Source organism: Oncorhynchus mykiss, chromosome 16, assembly GCF_013265735.2.
Source record: "Oncorhynchus mykiss isolate Arlee chromosome 16, USDA_OmykA_1.1, whole genome shotgun sequence".
Lineage (NCBI taxonomy): Eukaryota > Metazoa > Chordata > Actinopteri > Salmoniformes > Salmonidae > Oncorhynchus > Oncorhynchus mykiss.
Window position 1 is genome coordinate 20,570,094 of NC_048580.1, and position 19,364 is coordinate 20,589,457.

The 19,364-nt window shown below is 41.2% G+C and overlaps 2 protein-coding genes across 3 annotated transcripts in view; both read left to right on the forward strand.

Moving 5' to 3' along the window:
- LOC110492850 (SH3 and multiple ankyrin repeat domains protein 1) overlaps positions 1-958 on the forward strand; it is a 59,663-nt gene extending 58,705 nt beyond the window's left edge. Inside the window, exon 28 of the mRNA XM_036946466.1 lies at positions 1-958. This exon is cut by the window's left edge and continues 1,362 nt beyond it. The gene's annotated coding sequence lies outside the window, so the exon portion shown is untranslated.
- A 705-nt stretch (positions 959-1,663) lies between these two features.
- Positions 1,664-18,946, forward strand: LOC110491578 (protein kinase C and casein kinase substrate in neurons protein 3). 2 transcript variants are annotated; one of them, XM_021565129.2, is made up of 10 exons: positions 1,664-1,927; positions 5,081-5,149; positions 5,342-5,498; positions 6,477-6,712; positions 7,373-7,528; positions 13,978-14,153; positions 16,115-16,235; positions 16,420-16,487; positions 18,033-18,112; positions 18,250-18,946. In XM_021565129.2, exons 2-10 carry the CDS (start codon positions 5,093-5,095, stop codon positions 18,363-18,365), a joined length of 1,167 nt encoding a protein of 388 aa, XP_021420804.1. In that variant the 5' UTR covers positions 1,664-1,927; positions 5,081-5,092; the 3' UTR covers positions 18,366-18,946. The 2 variants fall into 2 exon arrangements, with proteins under 2 accessions (XP_021420804.1, XP_021420805.1); XM_021565130.2 differs by lacking the exon at positions 1,664-1,927 and adding an exon at positions 2,057-2,218.
- The last annotated feature ends 418 nt before the right edge of the window (positions 18,947-19,364 follow it).

Sequence of the window (19,364 nt, forward strand, 5' to 3'; positions counted from 1 at the left end):
CTCATGATCCTTTCCCCACCCTCTGTCCCTCTCTCATATGCCTTCTCCACAACTCAACGCCAGTTTTCTAACGGTTCCCGAAAATGTAGAGATGTATATTTTGCACCAGTTGACAATCCTAACTTTGCCCTATTTCATAAACTCCTCTCCAGTATCTCAAGAGAAACCTTTTTCAGATCCACACATTTCAGAAGAACACGTTCAGACACACACAGAGATACACACACAGAGAGACACACAGAGAGACACACACAGATACACACACACACACAGAGATACACACACACACACACACACAGGCTCTTTTAGGTTCCTTTTTTGCTATTGCCTTCAGTGAAATGCACTGTAAGATGAGGAATACACTCAAACTCTGTACACATCCTTTATAGGCCTATATGATATAGTGATAATGACGAGTATGATAACGACGACAACAGAAACATTAATTATAGTATAATTTTAAAACAATTATTATATTAATCATTAGGTATATGTAAAAAAATATATATATATAATTGAAAAAAAAATAACACTACAGAATCTCTGTCTTCCAAATAGTGTGAGAAATGATTTGAAGCTACTTGTTTTGTTTTCTCTTTATTTATTGTTTCCGGTAAATGCTTTCTATACTGCTCGACTTGTTCTACCATTTACCCACGTCATCCCTCCCTGTGAAACTCCTACACATCAACACACACCCTTCACTTCTTTAGGGTTGTTGCCTTTCAACAACCTTCCGACCGGAAATGATTGAGCGGTAGTGTAGGAAGCATTAGGTCCTGTGTTTTAAAGAGTATTTTAGGACTAGTAATATAAACATATGATGACTATTTACAGTATGAGCAAATGTATGCAGCGATAAGAGGTATTCATGAAGTTATGTTCAAAATGAAATGCAGAAATATACTGATATGATAGAGTTATAACTAAGGTGTTGAAATAAATGCTGAATAAACTATTGAACTCTATTGATATTTTTTCCCCTCTCTGAATCCAAGGCTTCTAGGTTCACATAAAGATCCAATCTAGACTGCCCTGTTATGGTTGACTCATTTATCAGTGTCTCCTTCTCCCAGCCAACCAGGGGCCTTACGCTATAATGTTCTCATGTTCAGGATGAATTCAGATCTGTCAGGAATGAGGAAAAGCCGGCCACATGACGTACTTGGGTTCATCTGTTGTGGTCATACAGTGTAGGAGGAAGGGTGGGTCTTTAAGAAGTGGGTAGTCAGAGGGGAGAAAGAGAGAAACTCGATAGGGGTAAACGAGAAGTCGTTCCCTGACACACTTGGACGGGTCCTTCTGCAGTGGGTTGCAAGGACCCACTGCATCAGGGAAACTCCCACTCCCACTTTGCACCCAAGTAGTGTGGCAGCGTGTGCACTATGTGGCCCGAGAGCAGGGCGGCCTAGTCTCTCCAAACAGACAAATCCCAAGTCTCAACAGAGAATGGAGTGTTGCAAAAGTGCACAGGGTGAAGGCGACAGTTCGCGGGGGCCACCCGTCACTCACACACTAATAAGCTCCCATGACGCAGTGCCACATTGACACAACGCTGTGACCAGTAGAGGGTCAAAATGAACTTCTACAATTCATTAGCACCATATTGAGAGAGGTGAGGGAAGGAGAGTAAGGGAGGGAGGGAAGGAGAGGAGGAGGAGGAGGATGAACTTTCTTCCAGCTGTTTTTGTAATAGACGTAAGAGTTGTAAGAGTTGTGGAGAGAGAGAGAGAGAGAGGGAAATAGTGAGCGAGCAAGAAGGGGTAGGCGAAACAAATCATCTTACACACTGAGTATTAAGGAAACCACGAGGAGAGTAAAGGAGGGATGGGGAGACTTGGATAGCAACAGCAGAAAGGAGAAATTTGACCAACGGTGGAAGGAGCATTAGGATGGAACAGCCCTGCTAACAGAAGAGGAGAGAAAGGTGAGAACCTTCTTTTTCCACTTGCCCGTCAATCGTTGTGTGATTGTCATGCACATTCACTGTCTCTGTCTTACGTTCGTTGGATCTGCCTTGGTGACTCAGTCTTTCAGATCACACTGGTGTGTGTAACTTTAAGTGCCAGTGAAAATTGGGTCAGTGAGTGAGGAGTGAGGAACATGTGTTGTGGGAGAGGCATTCGGAGAGAAAAGAGAGACGGAGAGAAAAGTCGGAGCGGCCCTAGAACTAGCAAGTGGCCACTTGAGTAGTCACTGGTGATTCAGAGGGAGACATGTAAGTGATGGATTCTCCCCGGCATGGTTTTATTTTGTCACGTTTGAATGAGGACTTGATCCTTGTAATGATTGAATGCAACTTGAGTGTATTTTTATTTGAATTATAGTCTATGATACCGTTCAGTGTTGTGAAACTGAGCCTTTGACAAACTAGCCAATTGATACTGAAACACCCCAGTCCCCTACCCACCTTACCTCGGCATGCTGAGGAAGAGATGGGTAGAGACAGATATGTAATGCAACAAAGTCGCTATAGTGGGACCATATTTGAAACCGAACAACAATCCTGTGACATTTATCGACAGTAGGCCTTCTGTACTGTTATATCATGGCATAGAAGACCAGCTGAGGGAGGGAGATGGTAGATAAGCACAGCAGCAAGGGGGAGAAGGTTTCGGAGACAAAACCTTGGTTCTTCTCTTCCCTCTGCGTTAGTCTTGTGATGAGGTGCGGTTAGTCAGTTTCACACAGAGTAAATTATCACTCAGCCAACAAAGTGCCAATGTGTTAGGGAGATAAATAAGCCTGTAAGTGTCTGAGTGCTTGTGTGTTTGTGCATGAATCTGATTTGATCTTGTACTGTTTAAAGTACCTCCTATACTGACACAGCCTCATATCTTTTCCCTCAGTTGGGATATCACAAAGCTGTGTTCATTAGTTCAAACAAAGCTTTGACTTAGAACTACAGTAGGCATATTATCGGATTTGCTAAACCCAAACTCTCTCCCCTCGCACTTTGTTGTCATGTTTTCCATGAGCGTGGAAGGGACGTGTGAGAGTAGAAGATGGCTCGGTTAATAGTGAGGGAGGCCGTTAGTCAGAGCCAGGGAAATATGACCTTTCCCTCCCTGTTTATTTTGGGACAGCAGCAGGAAGAATGTCGGAGCGGGTGTTCTATTCCTGCTGTTAGATTCCAGTCTATAAATTCCAGTCTCGGAATGACACTCCCCTTACTCACGATGGGTTCAGAGCAGAGGAGGCTGACGCGAGGCACTAATAGAAGGATGGGCTCATTGTAAAGGCTGGAATGGAATTCATGGAACGGAGTCAAACGTGGTTTCTACACATTTGATGTGTTTGATACCATTCCATTTATGCCATCCCAGCCATTACAATGAGCCTGTCCTCCTATAGCTCCCCCCACCAGCCTCCTCTGGTTCAGCTAGTATATCATAGATGTAAGCAATGTAATGTAGAAATAATGTTGCAGCTGGTTCCACTTCCGAAGGCTCAGTGTAGGAGCTGTTTGTAGCTGTTTGTTGCATTATCGATTTCAAAGAGATTCTGTATATTCCAAATCACATCGTATTTCATATTTAATTTGAGTAGATTCTGTACTAATTATGTCATCGAGCCATTAAGTTTGATCACTGGCATGTACATTTCAGATTCAAGAGCCAAATGCTTATATTTAAAAGATACATGTGTATCTGTTGATATTGTAGTGAATGGCGGGGCAGGGAAGCGAACACGGGTTGCTGGCGTAAAAGGTAAACACCCTACGCATCGAGCCAATAGGTTTAACCCACTTGGTAAGAATTGTAATGTGGCTCATTTAGCTGCACTGCCCCTTCCTAACAGGGAGGCAAATCCCCGTGCTTCGACTGCTCAGCCCCCTCATGTCCCGGGCCGTGCCTTCCGATGGCCCCACGGCTAGTAGTGTAAAAAGTACCCAAGTTGTCATACTTGAGTAAAAGTAAAGATACTGTAACTGACGAAGAGGAGTAGTATGAAGGATTGGAAGACCAAAACGCAGCGTGGTAAGTGTTCATGTTTTTGAATGAATAACGAACACTGAACAAAACAATAAACGTGAAGTAAGTCAAACCGAAACAGTCCCGTGTGGCACAGACACTAACATGGAAAAAGAAACACCCACAACTCAAAAGTGAAACCAGGCTACGTATGAGGCCTAAGCTACGTACCAGGCTAAGTATGATTCTCAATCAGGGACAATGATTGACAGCTGCCTCTGATTGAGAACCATACAAGGCCGAACACAGAAATCCCAAATTATAGAAAAACGAACATAGACAACCCACCCAACTCACGCCCTGACCATACTAAAACAAAGATATAATAACAGAACTAAGGTCAAAACGTGACAGATACCTTAATAGAAAATGCCTCAAGTGAATGTGAAAGTCACCCAGTAAAACACTACTTGAGTAAAAGTCTAAAAGCATTTGGTTTTAAATATACTTAAGCATAAAAAGTAAATGGACTTGCTAAAATATGTTGAAATATCAAAGTAAAAGTATTAATCATTTAAAATTCCATATATTATGCAAACCAGACGGCACAATTTGTATATATATATTTTTTATTTACAGATAGCCAGGGGCACAGTGGACATTAATTTACAAATGAAGTATTTATGTTTAGGTAGTCCGCCAGATCAGAGGCAGTAGGGATGACCAGGGGTGTTCTCTTGATAAGTGCGTGAATTTCACTATTTTTCTGTCAAAATGTAACGAGTACTTTTGGGTGTCAGGGAAAATGTATGGAGTAAAAAGTACATTCTTTTCTTTAGGAATGTAGTGAAGTAAGAGTAAAAGTTGTCCAAATATAAATAATAAGATAAAGTACAGACGCCGAAAAAATGACCTCAGTAGTACTTTAAAGTCCCTTTACACCACTGCCCACGGCCACCATCCCACTTCTGACAACAATGTATAGAACTACGGTCCAGGGATGCAAACCCGGGTTGATGGTATGAAAGGCAAACACCCTACACATCGCGCCAATAGGGTTAACCCACTTAGTTGGAGTTGTAACACGGCACAGTACTTCACATAATGATGAAATCCCTGTGAAAGTACTGAAGGTTGTTTATGATCTTTTCCTCTGCTCATCAAAGACATACCCAAAAATGTCGACGCTCCCTAGAGAACCCCACGAGGACTCCAGGATGCAGAGCTTCTGGATGGTGAGGAGGAAGTTACAGATATGAATATAAACATGAACCTTTTTACAACAGTTCATGGCTACCGATAACTGATTTTCTATGTGTTCTTATAATAGGAGAGTTGATTCTATAGCAATACCTCTTTCTGCAGTTCCTCCTGATCCTGATCAACTCTTCTCTCCGCCATCCCTCTCTCCCCCTCTTCCTCCCCAGCCAGGGAACTATGAGCGAACCGTCCGACGCACTGACCAGTCCTTCCATGCATGTAAAGATATCATGGCCTGTTTCAATGAGAGGGCCAACGTAGAGAAGCAGTACGCCCAGCAGCTCAGTGAGTGGGGCAGCAAGTGGAAGGCCATAGTAGACGCCCGTAAGTGAAGGAGAACCAAGGAGAACTTCAGGACTGGACTTCTATACTATAGCACTTATTATAAACTGTCAAAATGATGAACAAATACACTATGCCAAATCCTCCTACCTGGTCTTTGTATTATCAATCAGGCTGTTCTCATAGACTAGACGTAACATATTAAACGGAAATCCGGGACACTCAAATTAGTATGATACAGTATGGTACGTTTGGTATGGATACATAAGACAGAAGTTTACAAAATAACACAAATGTCTAGCAACCCAAAGGATGCGTGTTCGAATTTCATCACAGACAACTTTTGCATTTTAGATAATTAGCAACTTTGCAACTACTCACTACTTTTTAGCTACTTTGCAACTGCTTAGCATGTTAGCTAACCCTTCCCCTAATGCTAACCTTAACCTACAGTAACTCCTAACGCAAACGTCTAGCAATCTAAAGGTTGTGTTCGAATCTTATCACGAACAACTTTTGCATTTTAGATAAATAGCAACTTTGCAACTCCTTATTACTTTTTAGCTACTTTGCATCTACTTAGCATGCTAGCTAACCCTAACCCTAACCTTAACCCTTTAACCTAACTCCTAAACCTAACATTAACCTTACCCCTAACCTAGCTAACATTACCGTTAGCGACCTAGCAACCTAGTTAATGTTAGTCACAACAAATTTGAATTCATAACATATCATACGTATAGCAAATTCATGACATATTGTACAAATTGCAATTTGTAACACATTGTAATTGTAATGCGTAACATATCATAAGAAATGGTTGATGGACATCCACAAATGAATGCATACCATACCAAACGTAACATATCACAGTAAATTGAGTGTCTCCTCGTGTTCGTTTACTATGTTACGTTTACCCCTGAGTCCAGGTTGCATCAATCTAATTAGTTTTCAATCCTTAATCAGTTAAAAGTCTTATGTCTCTTTTTATCTTTCCCTTTCTCTTCTCTATCACCCTAGGGCCGCTCTATGGCTCCCTCATGAGGGCGTGGCAGTGTTTCTTCTCCTCCGCTGAGCGTCTATCCATTCTCCATTCCTCTATCTCCCAGTCCCTCGTTACAGAGGAGGGGGACAGAGTAAAGAGCTGGCAGAAGGATACCTTCCCTAAGAAGATATTCTGTGGATTCCGTGAGACCTACGAAAACGAGACAGGGTTTGCACGTGCTCAGAAACCCTGGGCCAAGAGGCTGGGAAAGGTTACAAAACCCATATGTTAGGTGTACATTACATCTTCATGAACTGACCAAATGGGCCCGCATTTGTGTGCGTTGGGGGGGATTGTACTTCACATCCCTATTGCTTGATTACAAGGAAGTCAACTTTATGCCTAACTGTTTCTCTACAGTAGTTTAGTTTTGCTGTAGTCTAAGTTTGGACACCATTACATTTACATCTCCAAGGCTAGTAGCATGCAAGGCTTAACCGTTGCTGGTAAGATTAGAAGCTAGGTGATAAATTCCTGAACCCTCAAAATATATTTTATGTATCCTACTGTATGCGGCACACCCTATTATAGTGATTGAATTACTCCCAAGGGAGGTGTTATTTTAGCCTATGAGTAGTAGGACATGAGTAGTAGAACTGGGTTCAAATACATATATATATTTTAAATTAAATACTTTAGCTGTGCTTGATTGATAAGTCTTTTGCATTGAAACCAATTAAAAAGTCCCAAATCTGCAAACCCCACCCAGTACTTGGCACTCCAAGGCAGTCTAAAGCAAACACTCAAAGTATTTGAAAGGATTAAAGTAGTATTTGAACCCGGATCTGATGAGTCGTGAGTGGCATGTTCATGGAGACAGGGCATACAATGTTTTAACTTTGTTTTGCATCTTTTTACCCGTATGTCGTAGCTGGAGAAAGCCCGTGGTGCATACCATAAGGCTTGCCATAAGGAACAGATAGCCATAGACAGAGAGACGCAGGCCAAGGAGAACACAGTGCTGAGTCCTGAGAAACTGAAAAAGATCCAAGACGCCCGAGAGAAGGCCAGTGAGGAGAAAGACAAAGTGAGAAAAACTGAAAGGCTACTAACTCACAACTGCTAAATTTAAATTCATTCATCTGAGAGTGTGGGATGCTCAACTAGCCAGATATGGAAATGTTGCACTTCCCTAGCCCATGCCCCCATCTGGTAGACTGTTTTGCGGAATTTTTCCCACATACAGTTTCCTTTTATGGCAAGGGCAAAAATGTGTTATTGTAACCACCATAGTAACCACCTTCCATGTTATTGTTAGGCACCGTCTTTGTTTATGCAGTAGTAAATTATTCTAACTTACACTATATATACAAAAGTATGTGGACACCCCTTCAAATGAGTGGATTCGGCTATTTCAGACACACCCGTTACTGACAGGTGTATAAAATACAGCACACAGCCATGCAATCTCCATAGACAAACATTGGCAGTAGAATGGCTGGTACTGAAGAGCTCAGTGACTTTCAACATGGCACCGTCATAGAATACCACCTATCCAACAAGTCAGTTTGTCAAATTTCTGCCCTGCTAGAGCTGCCCCGGTTAACTGTAAGTGCTGTTATTGTGAAGTGGAAACATCTAGGAGCAACAACGGCTCAGCTGCGAAGTGTTAGGCCACACAAGCTCACAGAACGGGACTGCTGAGAGCTGAAGCGATTAGCGCGTAAAATAACCGTTCTTCGGGAGCTTCATGAAATGGGTTTGCATGGCTGACCAGCCACACACAAGTCTAAGATCACAATGCCAAGCGTCGACTGGATTGGTGTAAAGCTCGCCGCCATTGGACTCTGGAGCAGAGGAAACGCATTCTCTGGAGTGATGAATCACACTTCACCATCTATCATCCATCCACCAGCTACCTGCCCCAATGCATAGTGCCAACTGTAAAGTTTGATGGAGGAGGTATAATGGCCTGGGGCTGTTTTTCATAGTTCGTAATTTTCATAATCTTAACAGCACAGCATACAATTACATTCTAGACGATTCTGTGCTTCCAACTTTGTGGCAAGAGTTTGGGGAAGGCCCTTTCTTGTTTTCGGAATGACAATGCCCCAGTCCACAAAGCGATGTCCATAAAGAAATTGTTTGTCGAGATCGGTGTGGTGGAACTTGACTTGCCTGCACAGAGCCCTGACCTCAACCTCATCAAACACCTTTGGGATGAATTGGGACGCTGACTGTGAGCCAGGCCTAATCGCCCAACATTTAGTTCAAAGCCTTCCCAGAAGAGTGGAGACTGTTATTGCAGCAAAGGGGGGACCAAGTCCATGTTAATGCCCGTGATTTTGGAATGAGATATTCAACGAGCAGGTTTTTTAAACTTTATTTCATGTAGTGTACAGTATATAGGGACACTGGCTAAACCAGAAAGGCCCATTCATATACAGTACCAGTCAAACGTTTGGACACACCTACACATTCAAGAGTATTTCCTAATTTTTCTATTTTCTACATTGCAAGATAATAGTGAAGACATCAAAACTATGAAATAGCACATATGGAATCATATAATAACCAAAAAAGTGTTAAACAAATCTAACCCTTTATCTTTGTTGACAACTTTGCACACTCTTGGCATTCTCTCAACCAGCTTCACCTGGAATGCTTTTCCAACAGTCTTGAAGGATTTCCCACATATGCTGGGCACTTGTTGGCTGCTTTTCCTTCGCTCTGCAGTCCAACTCATCCCAAACCATCTCAAATGGGTTGAGGTTGGGTGATTGTGGAGGCCAGGTCATCTGATGCAGCACTCCATCACTCTCCTTCTTGGTCAAATAGCCTTTACACAGCTTGGAGGTGTGTCGGGTCATTGTCCTGTTGAAAAACAAATGATAGTCCCACTAAGCCCAAACCAGATGGGATGGCATATCGCTGCAGAATGCTGTGGTAGTCATGCTGGTTAAGTGTGCTTTGAATTCTAAATAAATCACTGACAGTGTCACCAGCAAAGCACCACCACACCATCACACCTCCTCCATGCTTCACAGTAGGAACCACACATGCAGAGATAATCCATTCACCTACTCTGCATCTTACAAAGACATGGTGGTTGGAACCAAAAATCTCAAATTTGGACTCATCAGACCAAAGGACAGATTTCCACCGGTCTAATGTCCATCGCTCGTGTTTCTTGGCCCAAGCAAGTCTCTTCTTCTTATTGGTGTCCTTTAGTGGTGGTTTCTTTGCAGCAATTCGACCATGAAAGCCTGATTCACGCAGTCTCCTCTGAACAGTTGATGTTGAGATGTGTCTGTTACTTGAACTCTGTGAAGCATTTTTTGGGGGCTGCATTCTGAGGTGCAGTTAACTGTAATGAACTTATCGTCTGCAGCAGAGGTAACTCTGGGTATTCCTTTCCTGTGGCGGTCCTCATAAGAGTCAGTTTCATCATAGCGCTTGATGGTTTTTGCGACTGCACTTGGAGAAACTTTCAAAAATTCTTGACATGTTCCGTATTGACTGACCTTCATGTCTTAAAGTAATGATGGACTGTTGTTTCTCTTTGCTTATTTGAGCTGTTCTTGCCCTAATATGGACTTGGTCTTTTACCAAATAGGGATATCTGAATACCACCCCTACCTTGTCACAACACAACTGAATGGCTCAAACGCATTAAAAAGGAAAGAAATTCCACAAATGAACTTTTTACAAGGCACACCTGTTCATTGAAAAGCATTCCAGGTGACTACCTCATGAAGCTGGTTGAGAGAGTGCCAAGATTGTACAAAGCTGTCATTCAGGCAAAGGGTGGCTACTTTGAAGAATCTCAAATATAAAATATATTTTGATTTGTTTAACACATTTTTAGTTACTACATGATTCCATGTGTTATTTCATAGTTTTTATTTCTTCACTATTGTTCTACAATGTAGAAAATAGTAACATTATAGAAAAACCCTGAGTATGTGTGTCCAAACGTTTGACTGGTACTGTGCATAAATTACACATCCAACTGGGCACACCACAACATTTCAACTTGGATAATTGGATAATATTGGGTTGAGACATAGATCATGAGATTACAACCTATATTCCCTCACTTAAAAACACAGGTAAAAGTTTGTTGAATTTCCAAAGTGCGATCACTGTACTTTCAACCATTTAGAAGCACTGCAACGTTAAAATGGGAATACAATTTCAGTTTATTTATGTGGCCACGGATGTGTTACTCATTTTAAAGTTGAACGTTTACTGTATGACATAGTAATATTGAACTGTGCTTGGTTGATAATAACAACATTTAAAGGATATGTATCTACAGCCTGGATAGTTCCAACTGAGCCACTGGCTTAATCCCATTCTTTAACTTTTATTTTTGGTTGAGTTGGAGACGGGAATCCAACATATCATTTGTTATCTTGTCGACAAGTTAATAAGCTACTTATTGCATAATGAAAGTGATATTGAAGAGTGTTTGGTTTTCAACGCAACCAAATATCAGCATTTGAAGGAGATTGGATAGTTCCATCTATGCCACTGATTTAGTCTGGCTTTAATTCCAGTTTGTCTACAAATGAATAATTGATATGTTGGATTGATGTGTCCATCTCAACCAAAAATCTAATTTAAAGAATAGGACTAAATCAAATGAAACTTTAAATGCACTTTAAACTATTCTTTAACTTTAACTTTTGGTTGAGATGGAGACATGAAAACAACGTATTAATGATTTATTAAATGATGAATTTGTAGACAAACTGGAATCAAAGCTAGACTAAGTCATTGGCACAGCTGTCACGATACAAACAGAAGATTTATATCCTTCAAATACTGATATTTGGTTGTGTTGATATCCAAACACAATTCAACATCACATAATATCATTCAATTTGAAATCAACCAGGGCTTGAAAACCTAGTCCTATTGTATTGTCTATTTTTACTTCAATTCTGGGGTGAATTGAAACAATAGCTGTTGATGACTTTGCAAATGCTATATAGGCCTGAACAGCGGCATTGATGATATATGAGGGACACAGTATGGTCACATTTCAATTGCTCTGTTAAACCTACCCTTTGGAATGACTTCAATAGCAACAGTTGAGTATATTTCGTTTTTTAAGTGGAGATCTCTCAACCATCTTTCTCATGACAGCACTTTGGAAATAGTCAGTGACAAATATCATAGCTAAGGAGGGCTGGGCTGGGCTTGGTTAAAACCTTGAATGGGAGACGAAAGGGTAGCTGTAGATAGATCCATTATCTGCCCGGCCTGTTGTTCTTTTCTTCTGGTAGTGGATATAACCTTGAAGATCTGTTTTAAATGTACAAATTCAACACATTTCATACAAGGTTTTTCTGTATTGTAATTTGATATCCATGATGAAATGTCACCCTCAAAATCAACAGTCGATTACTTTTTTCAAATCCAATGTATTTTCCACATAGATTCCACGTCACAATACATTGACAAATTACGTTAAAACAATGGGACTGTGTGTGGCAAGCTTACAGTATTCGTTGGCAAGCTTACAGTATTCGTTGGCAAGCTTACAGTATTCGTTAGCAAGCTTACACAGTCTTTGGTGGCAAGCTTACACAGTCTTTGGTGGCAAGCTTACACAGTCTTTGTTGGCAAGCTTATAGAGTCTTTGTTGGCAAGCTTATACAGTCTTTGTTGGCAAGCATACACAGTCTTTGGTGGCAAGCTTATACAGTCTTTGTTGGCAAGCTTATACAGTCTTTGTTGGCAAGCTTATACAGTCTTTGTTGGCAAGCTTACAAATCAAATCAAATCACATTTTATTTGTCACATACACATGGTTAGCAGATGTTAATTCGAGTGTAGCGAAATGCTTGTGCTTTCTAGTTCCGACAATGCAGTAATAACCAACGAGTAATCTAACCTAACAATTCCACAACAGCTACCTTATACAACCAAGTGTAAAGGGATGACGAATATATACATAAATTAATGATATATGAATGAGTGATGGTACAGAACGGCATAGGCAAGATGCAGTAGATGGTATCGAGTACAGTATATACATATGAGATGAGTAATGTAGGGTATGTAAACATTATATTAAGTGGCATTGTTTAAAGTGGCTAGTGATACATGTATTACATAAAGATGGCAAAATGCAGGAGGTGGTATAGAGTACAGTATATACATATGAGATGAGTAATGTAGGGTATGTAAACATTATATTAAGTGGCATTGTTTAAAGTGGCTAGAGATAGAAGCTGTTTTTCAGTCTCTCAGTCCCTGCTTTGATGCACCTGTACTGACCTCGCCTTCTGGATGATAGCGGGGTAAACAGGCAGTGGCTCGGGTTGTTGTTGTCCTTGATGATCTTTATGGCCTTCCTGTGACATCGGGTGGCGTAGGTGTCCTGGAGGGAAGGTAATTTGCCCCGGTGATGCGTTGTGCAGACCTCACTACTCTCTGGAGAGCCTTACGGTTGTGGGCGGAGCAGTTGCCGTACCAGGCGGTGATACAGCCCGCCCGGATGCTCTCGATTGTGCATCTGTAAAAGTTTGTGAGTGCTTTTGGTGACAAGCCAAATTTCTTCAGCCTCCTGAGGTTGAAGAGGCGCTGCTGCGCCTTCTTTACCACGCTGTCTGTGTGGGTGGACCAATTCAGTTTGTCCGTGATGTGTACGCCGAGGAACTTAAAACTTTCTACCCTCTCCACTACTGTCCCTTCGATGTGGATAGGGGGTGCTCCCTCTGCTGTTTCCTGAAGTCCACTATCATCTCCTTTGTTTTGTTGACGTTGAGTGTGAGGTTATTTTCCTGACACCACACTCCGAGGGCCCTCACCTCCTCCCTGTAGGCCGTCTCGTCGTTGTTGGTAATCAAGCCTACTGTAGTGTCATCTGCAAACTTGAGGATTGAGTTGTAGGCGTGCATGGCCACGCAGTCGTGGGTGAACAGGGAGTACAGGAGAGGGCTCAGAACGCACCCTTGTGGGGCCCCAGTGTTGAGGATCAGCGGGGTGGAAATGTTGTTACCTACCCTCACCACCTGGGGGCGGCCCGTCAGGAAGTCCAGTACCCAGTTGCACAGGGCGGGGTCGAGACCCAGGGTCTCGAGCTTGATGACGGGTTTGGAGGGTACTATGGCGTTAAATGCTGAGCTGTAGTTGATGAATAGCATTCTCACATAGGTATTCCTCTTGTCCAGATGGGTTAGGGCAGTGTGCAGTGTGCAGTGTGGTTGCGATTGCATCATCTGTGGACCTATTGGGGCGGTAAGCAAATTGGGGTGGGGTCTAGGGTGTCAGGTAGGGTGGAGGTGATATGGTTGTTGACTAGTCTCGCAAAGCACTTCATGATGACAGAAGTGAGTGCTACCGGGCGGTAGTCGTTTAGCTCAGTTACCTTAGCTTTCTTGGGAACAGGAACAATGGTGGCCCTCTTGAAGCATGTGGGAACAGCAGACTGGGACACAGTCTTTGGTGGCAAGCTTACACAGTCTTTATCGGCAAGATGTGTTTTGATGGTATGACATCACTACTCTGATGTTGTGACAGGTCCGCGAGAAATATGAGAAGGTGTTGGAGGATGTAACGTCCTACGCGCCTCGCTACATGGAGGAGATGGAGGCCATTTTTGACCAATCGCAGGAGGAGGAGAGGAAGAGGATCAGCTTCCTCAAACAGGCTTTCCTGTCTATCCACAGACACCTGGACATCACCAACAATGAAAGGTAGAGGAGCCTCCTCCTTCTCTCTCTCTCTCTCTCCTCACTCATGTGGGTGCGTGTGTGCATGTGTGTTTCAAGTTTTATTGTCACATGCAGTACAGTGAAATGCTTTTCTTGCAAGCTCTTTCCCAGCAATGCAGTAATCGATATCAGTAGTACTATTAAAAAAGTATTAGTTAAAAAAAACACAAGAAAGTAAGTAACCTATATACAGAGTCAGTTTCAGAGTCAGTACCAATACCATATTTACAATGTTCAGGGACACTGGAGTGGTAGGGGTTGATATGCATAGGGGTAAGGTGACTATGCATCAGGATATACAGTTGGGAGAACAAGTATTTGATACACTGCCAATGTTGCAGGTTTTTCTACTTACAAAGCATGTAGAGGTCTGTATTTTTTATCACAGGTACATTTCAACTGTGAGAGACGGAATCTAAAACAAAAATCCAGAAAATCATATTGTATAATTGATTAGCATTTTATTGCATGACATAAGTATTTGATCACCTACCAACCAGTAAGAATTCCGGCTCTTATAGACCTGTTAGTTTTTCTTTAAGAAGCCCTCCTGTTCTCCACTCATTACCTGTAATAACTGCACCTGTTTGAACTCGTTACCTGTATAATAGACACCTGTCCACACACTCAATCAAACAGACTCCAACCTCTCCACAATGGCCAAGACCAGAGAGCTGTGTAAGGGCATCAGGGATAAAATTGTAGACCTGCGCAAGGCTTTGATGGGCTACAGGACAATAGGCAAGCAGCTTGGTGAGAAGGCAACAACTGTTGGCGCAATTATTAGAAAATGGAAGAAGTTCAAGATGATGGTCAATCAACCTCGGTCTGGGGCTCCATGCAAGATCTCACCTCGTGGGGCATCAATGATCAGAGCTCTCTCTATATATGGCTGGTGAGGGATCAGCCCAGAACTACACGGCAGGACCTGGTCAATGACCTGAAGAGAGCTGGGACCACAGTCTCAAAGAAAACCATTAGTAACACACTACGCCGTAGTGTGGAAACATCATTCTTTGGGGATGCTTTTCTGCAAAGGGGACAGGACGACTGCACCGTATTGAGGGGAGGATGGATGGGGCCGTGTATCTCGAGATCTTGGCCAACAACTTCCTTCCCTCAGTAAGAGCATTGAAGATGGGTTGTGGCTGGGTCTTCCAGCATGACAACGACCCGAAACACACAGCCAGGGCAACTAAGGAGTGGCCCCGTAACAAGCATCTCAAGGTCCTGGAGTGGCCTAGCCAGTCTCCAGACCTGAACCCAATAGAAAATCTTTGGAGGGAGCTGAAAGTCCGTATTGCCCAGCGACAGCCCCGAAACCTGAAGAAGGTCTGTATGGAGAAGTGGGCCAAAATCCCTGCTGCAGTGTGTGCAAACCTGGTCAAGAACTACAGGAAACGTATGATCTCTGTCATTGCAAACAAAGGTTTCTATACCAAATATTAAGTTCTGCTTTTCTGATGTATCAAATACTTATGTCATGCAATAAAATTCAAGTTAATTACTTAAAAATCATACAATGTGATTTTCTGGATTTTTGTTTATGATTCCGTCTCTCACAGTTGAAGTGTACCTATGATATAAATTACAGACATGCTTTGTAAGTAGGAAAACCTGCAAAATCGTCAGGGTATCAAATACTTGTTCTACCCACTGTATATGATAAACAGAGTAGCAGCAGCGTATATAATGATTGTATGTGAGTGTGTGTGCTTGCGTGTGTACAGAGTCAGCATGAATGTGTGTGCGTGTTGTGTGTGTGTGTGTGTGTGTGTGTGTGTGAGCAAATGAAGTGTGTGAGTTTGTGGGTGTGTGTTGGAGTGTCAGTGTGAGTGTGCATAGAGTCGTGTGTGTGTGTGTGTGTTTGTGAAAGGTCTGTGATGATCTATGTGTACAGTTTATTAATATCCTCTCCCATTCTGTCTGTCTCTGTCTGTCAGTGTGAAGACCGTGTACAGTGAGCTCCACCACACTCTCACGTCCATCAGTGAGGCGGACGATCTGAGGTGGTGGAAGAACAACCACGGCCCAGGCATGCCCACTGACTGGCCAACGATTGAGGTATACAACTGTCACTCATTATGTTGACCTTTGACCTTTGCTAGTGTTGATAGGCGTATTCCCACCAGCCATATATAGAGAGAGCTCTGATTACTACCGTATACAGACCATGTGTTGTGTGAAATCAAATGATATGGAGAGAGTTTAATGAGAAGGAAGAACTAACGCTTATCTGTATCATCAGGAATGGATCCCACCTGTAAAGAAGCCGAAAAATAAAAAGAGAGACAAGAAAGGGCAGAAGGATAAACCGTAAGCTGTGTGTGTGTGTGTGTGTGTATTTGTATCCAACATTTTACCATGTCCACTACAATTGATTACTGTAAAATGTCAATTAAACGTTGAGTCTCAAATACATTTCAACAAACGTTGGGTCTAAATTAATTGTTTACAAAGTTACCGTGAATTACCATGAATTGTTTACAAGGTTTAATGTTTGATTTATTACATAAAATAATTCAGTACTGACTAGAAAAAATAATGGCAAGCATCCCTTTTCATCCCCAGTAAGAAACTGCTAGCCATTGGCTGCTAACAGAACTTCTAGCGAGTGGTGTAAAGTAATTAAGTAAAAATACTTTAAAGTACTAATTAAGTCGTTTTTGGGGGGTATCTGTGCTTTACCTTACTATTTATCTTTTTGACAACTTTTACTTCACTACAATCCTAAAGAATATAATGTACTCTTTAATCCATACATTTTCCCTGACACCCAAAAGTATTTGTTACATTTTGATTGCTTAGCAGGGCAAGAAATGGTCCAATTCACCCACTTATCCAGAGAACATCCCTGGTCATCCCTACTGCCCCTGATCTGGCGGACTCACTAAACACAAATGCATAATTTGTAAATTATGTCTGAGTGTAGGAGTGTGCCCCTGGCTATCCGTAAATAAATAAAAAACAAGAATAGTGCCATCTGGTTTTCTTAATATAAGGAATTTGAAATTATTAATATTTTTATTTTAATACTTAAAAGTATGTTTTAATAATTACATTTACTTTTGATACTTAAGTATAACTAAAACCAAATACTTTTAGACTCAAGTAGTATTTTACTGGGTGACTTTCACTTTTACTTGAGTAATCTTCTATTAAGGTATCTTTACTTTTACTCAAGTATGACATTTGGGTACTTTTTTCAGTAGAAGTCTACAAATATTTGGTTCTAAAAATACTTAAGTATATTTTTGCAATTACATATACTTTTGATACTTAAGTATAAAAAATAAAAGCTAAAGTGTAAATAATTTAAAATTCCTTACATTATTAAACCCAGATGGCACAATCTTCTTGTTTTTTATATTTACGGATAGCCAGGGGCACACGACAACACTCCGACATCATTTACAAATGAAGTATTTGTGTTTAGTAAGTCTGCCAGATGAGAGGCAGTAGGGATGACCAAGGATGTTCTCTTCATAAGCGCGTGAATTAGACAATTTTCATGTCCTGCTAAGTATTCAGGGAAAATGTATGGAGTAAAAAGTACATGATTTTCTTTAAGAATGTAGTGAAGTAAAGTAAAAAAAAAAATAGATATGAATAGTAAAGTACAGATACCCCCCCCCCCCCCAACAAAAAAAAACTTAAGTAGTACTTTAAGGTATTTTTACTTGCTTACTTGACACCACTGCAAAATAGACGCCTAGCTCAAACAGATGCCTTGGTTCTAATAAGAGCTTATTGTGTTTATTGATTTAAGAAAATAAATGCCTGGGCAATTAATTGAAGTTTTATGGTAATACATTTCCAGATGAACTCCCTTATTCATTCTATCATTCCTCCATCCTCTAGTGTGATGATTGGAGGAGTGAAGGTGCGAGCTCTGTATAATTATGTGGGAGAGGAAAGTGACGAGCTGTCCTTTAAAGCAGGTGACATGACCGTTTAAAACACAGTTCAATTCAGCATTTTGTCGAAAACATTGAAAGACTACAGTTCCTTTTGCCAGTCCAATGTCTCAAGTGTGTCATCCAGAATCATGTCTGTTTCCATACCTGTATTATTCCAGGTGAGGTGTTCCTGAAGGTCGAGGAGGAAGACGACCAGGGTTGGTGCAAGGGGATGCTGGACGGAGGGAAGGACGGCTTCTACCCTGCCAATTATGTGGAAGTTGTTGTGCAGTGATGTCATGCTACCACTCTCAAAACTCTCAAGCATTATGTCAGCAACTTTTTTTTTAAATGAAATGTGCATGTCTTCATGGAAAAATCCACTTTGGTGCAAAATTAATTTGAATTTTGTTTTGACTCTGAAATTAGAAGGGGGAAAAAGTAATTAACATAAAAGGTTGACGCTCACAATGTTATAATCATCAAGCTGAAATGTGTAATGTTACCAATACCTTATTAAAGAGAGACATACAATTCCCTTAATTATTTTACAATCTAACCTAAATGGTTTGAGCTCAATATAAATGAACTTCTTTCATACGCTATTTCTACTTTTGCAGGTTATTGTGGGCAGGGACACATTTGGCTGCCTCTGTCACTACTTTAAAATGATTTAATTAGCAGTATTAGTATTTACCCTCGACCAGGAAAGACCACAGGTTTACAGTGATTTGTGTTTGCCGATACTAAAATCTGAAAGCTGTATGATAATGCATATTATAGATGATTGAAGGACATACATCATTCTTAGTAAATTAAGTTCTACAACTGGCATTGGGTTGTATTAGAAAAATAAAAGTCCTAATTCTTTACTAAGCTCAACGTTTGTGTCTTTTTTATACTGACACCAAAGTGTTGCTAAACAGTGCATTCGGAATGTATTCAGAACCCTTGACTTTTTCTACATTTTGTTACGATACAGCCTTATTCTAAAATTGATCAAACAGATTGTTTTTCCTCATCAAACTCCACACAATACCCCATAATGACAAAGCAAAAAATGTTTTATTTTTTATTTTAGCAACACCAACAACAAAAAATGAAATAAGACATTTCCATAAGTATTCAGAGCTTTTACTCAGTACTTTGTTGAAGAACCTTTGGCAGTGATTACAGCCTCGAGTCTTCTTGGGTATGACGCTACAAGCTGTATTTGGGGAGTTTCTCCCATTCTTCTCTGCAGATCCTCTCAAGCTCTGTCAGGTTGGATGGGGCTATGTTGCTGCATAGCTAT

Bases quoted from the DNA above. Each gene is read 5' to 3' on its own strand.
- LOC110491578 (XM_021565129.2), top strand. From the start codon at position 5,093: ATGTCGACGCTCCCTAGAGAACCCCACGAGGACTCCAGGATGCAGAGC. The intron at 5,150-5,341 runs GTGAGGAGGAAG...CTTCCTCCCCAG, and splicing joins GGATGCAGAGCTTCTGGATG to CCAGGGAACTATGAGCGAAC. The intron at 14,154-16,114 runs GTAGAGGAGCCT...TCTGTCTGTCAG, and splicing joins GACATCACCAACAATGAAAG to TGTGAAGACCGTGTACAGTG.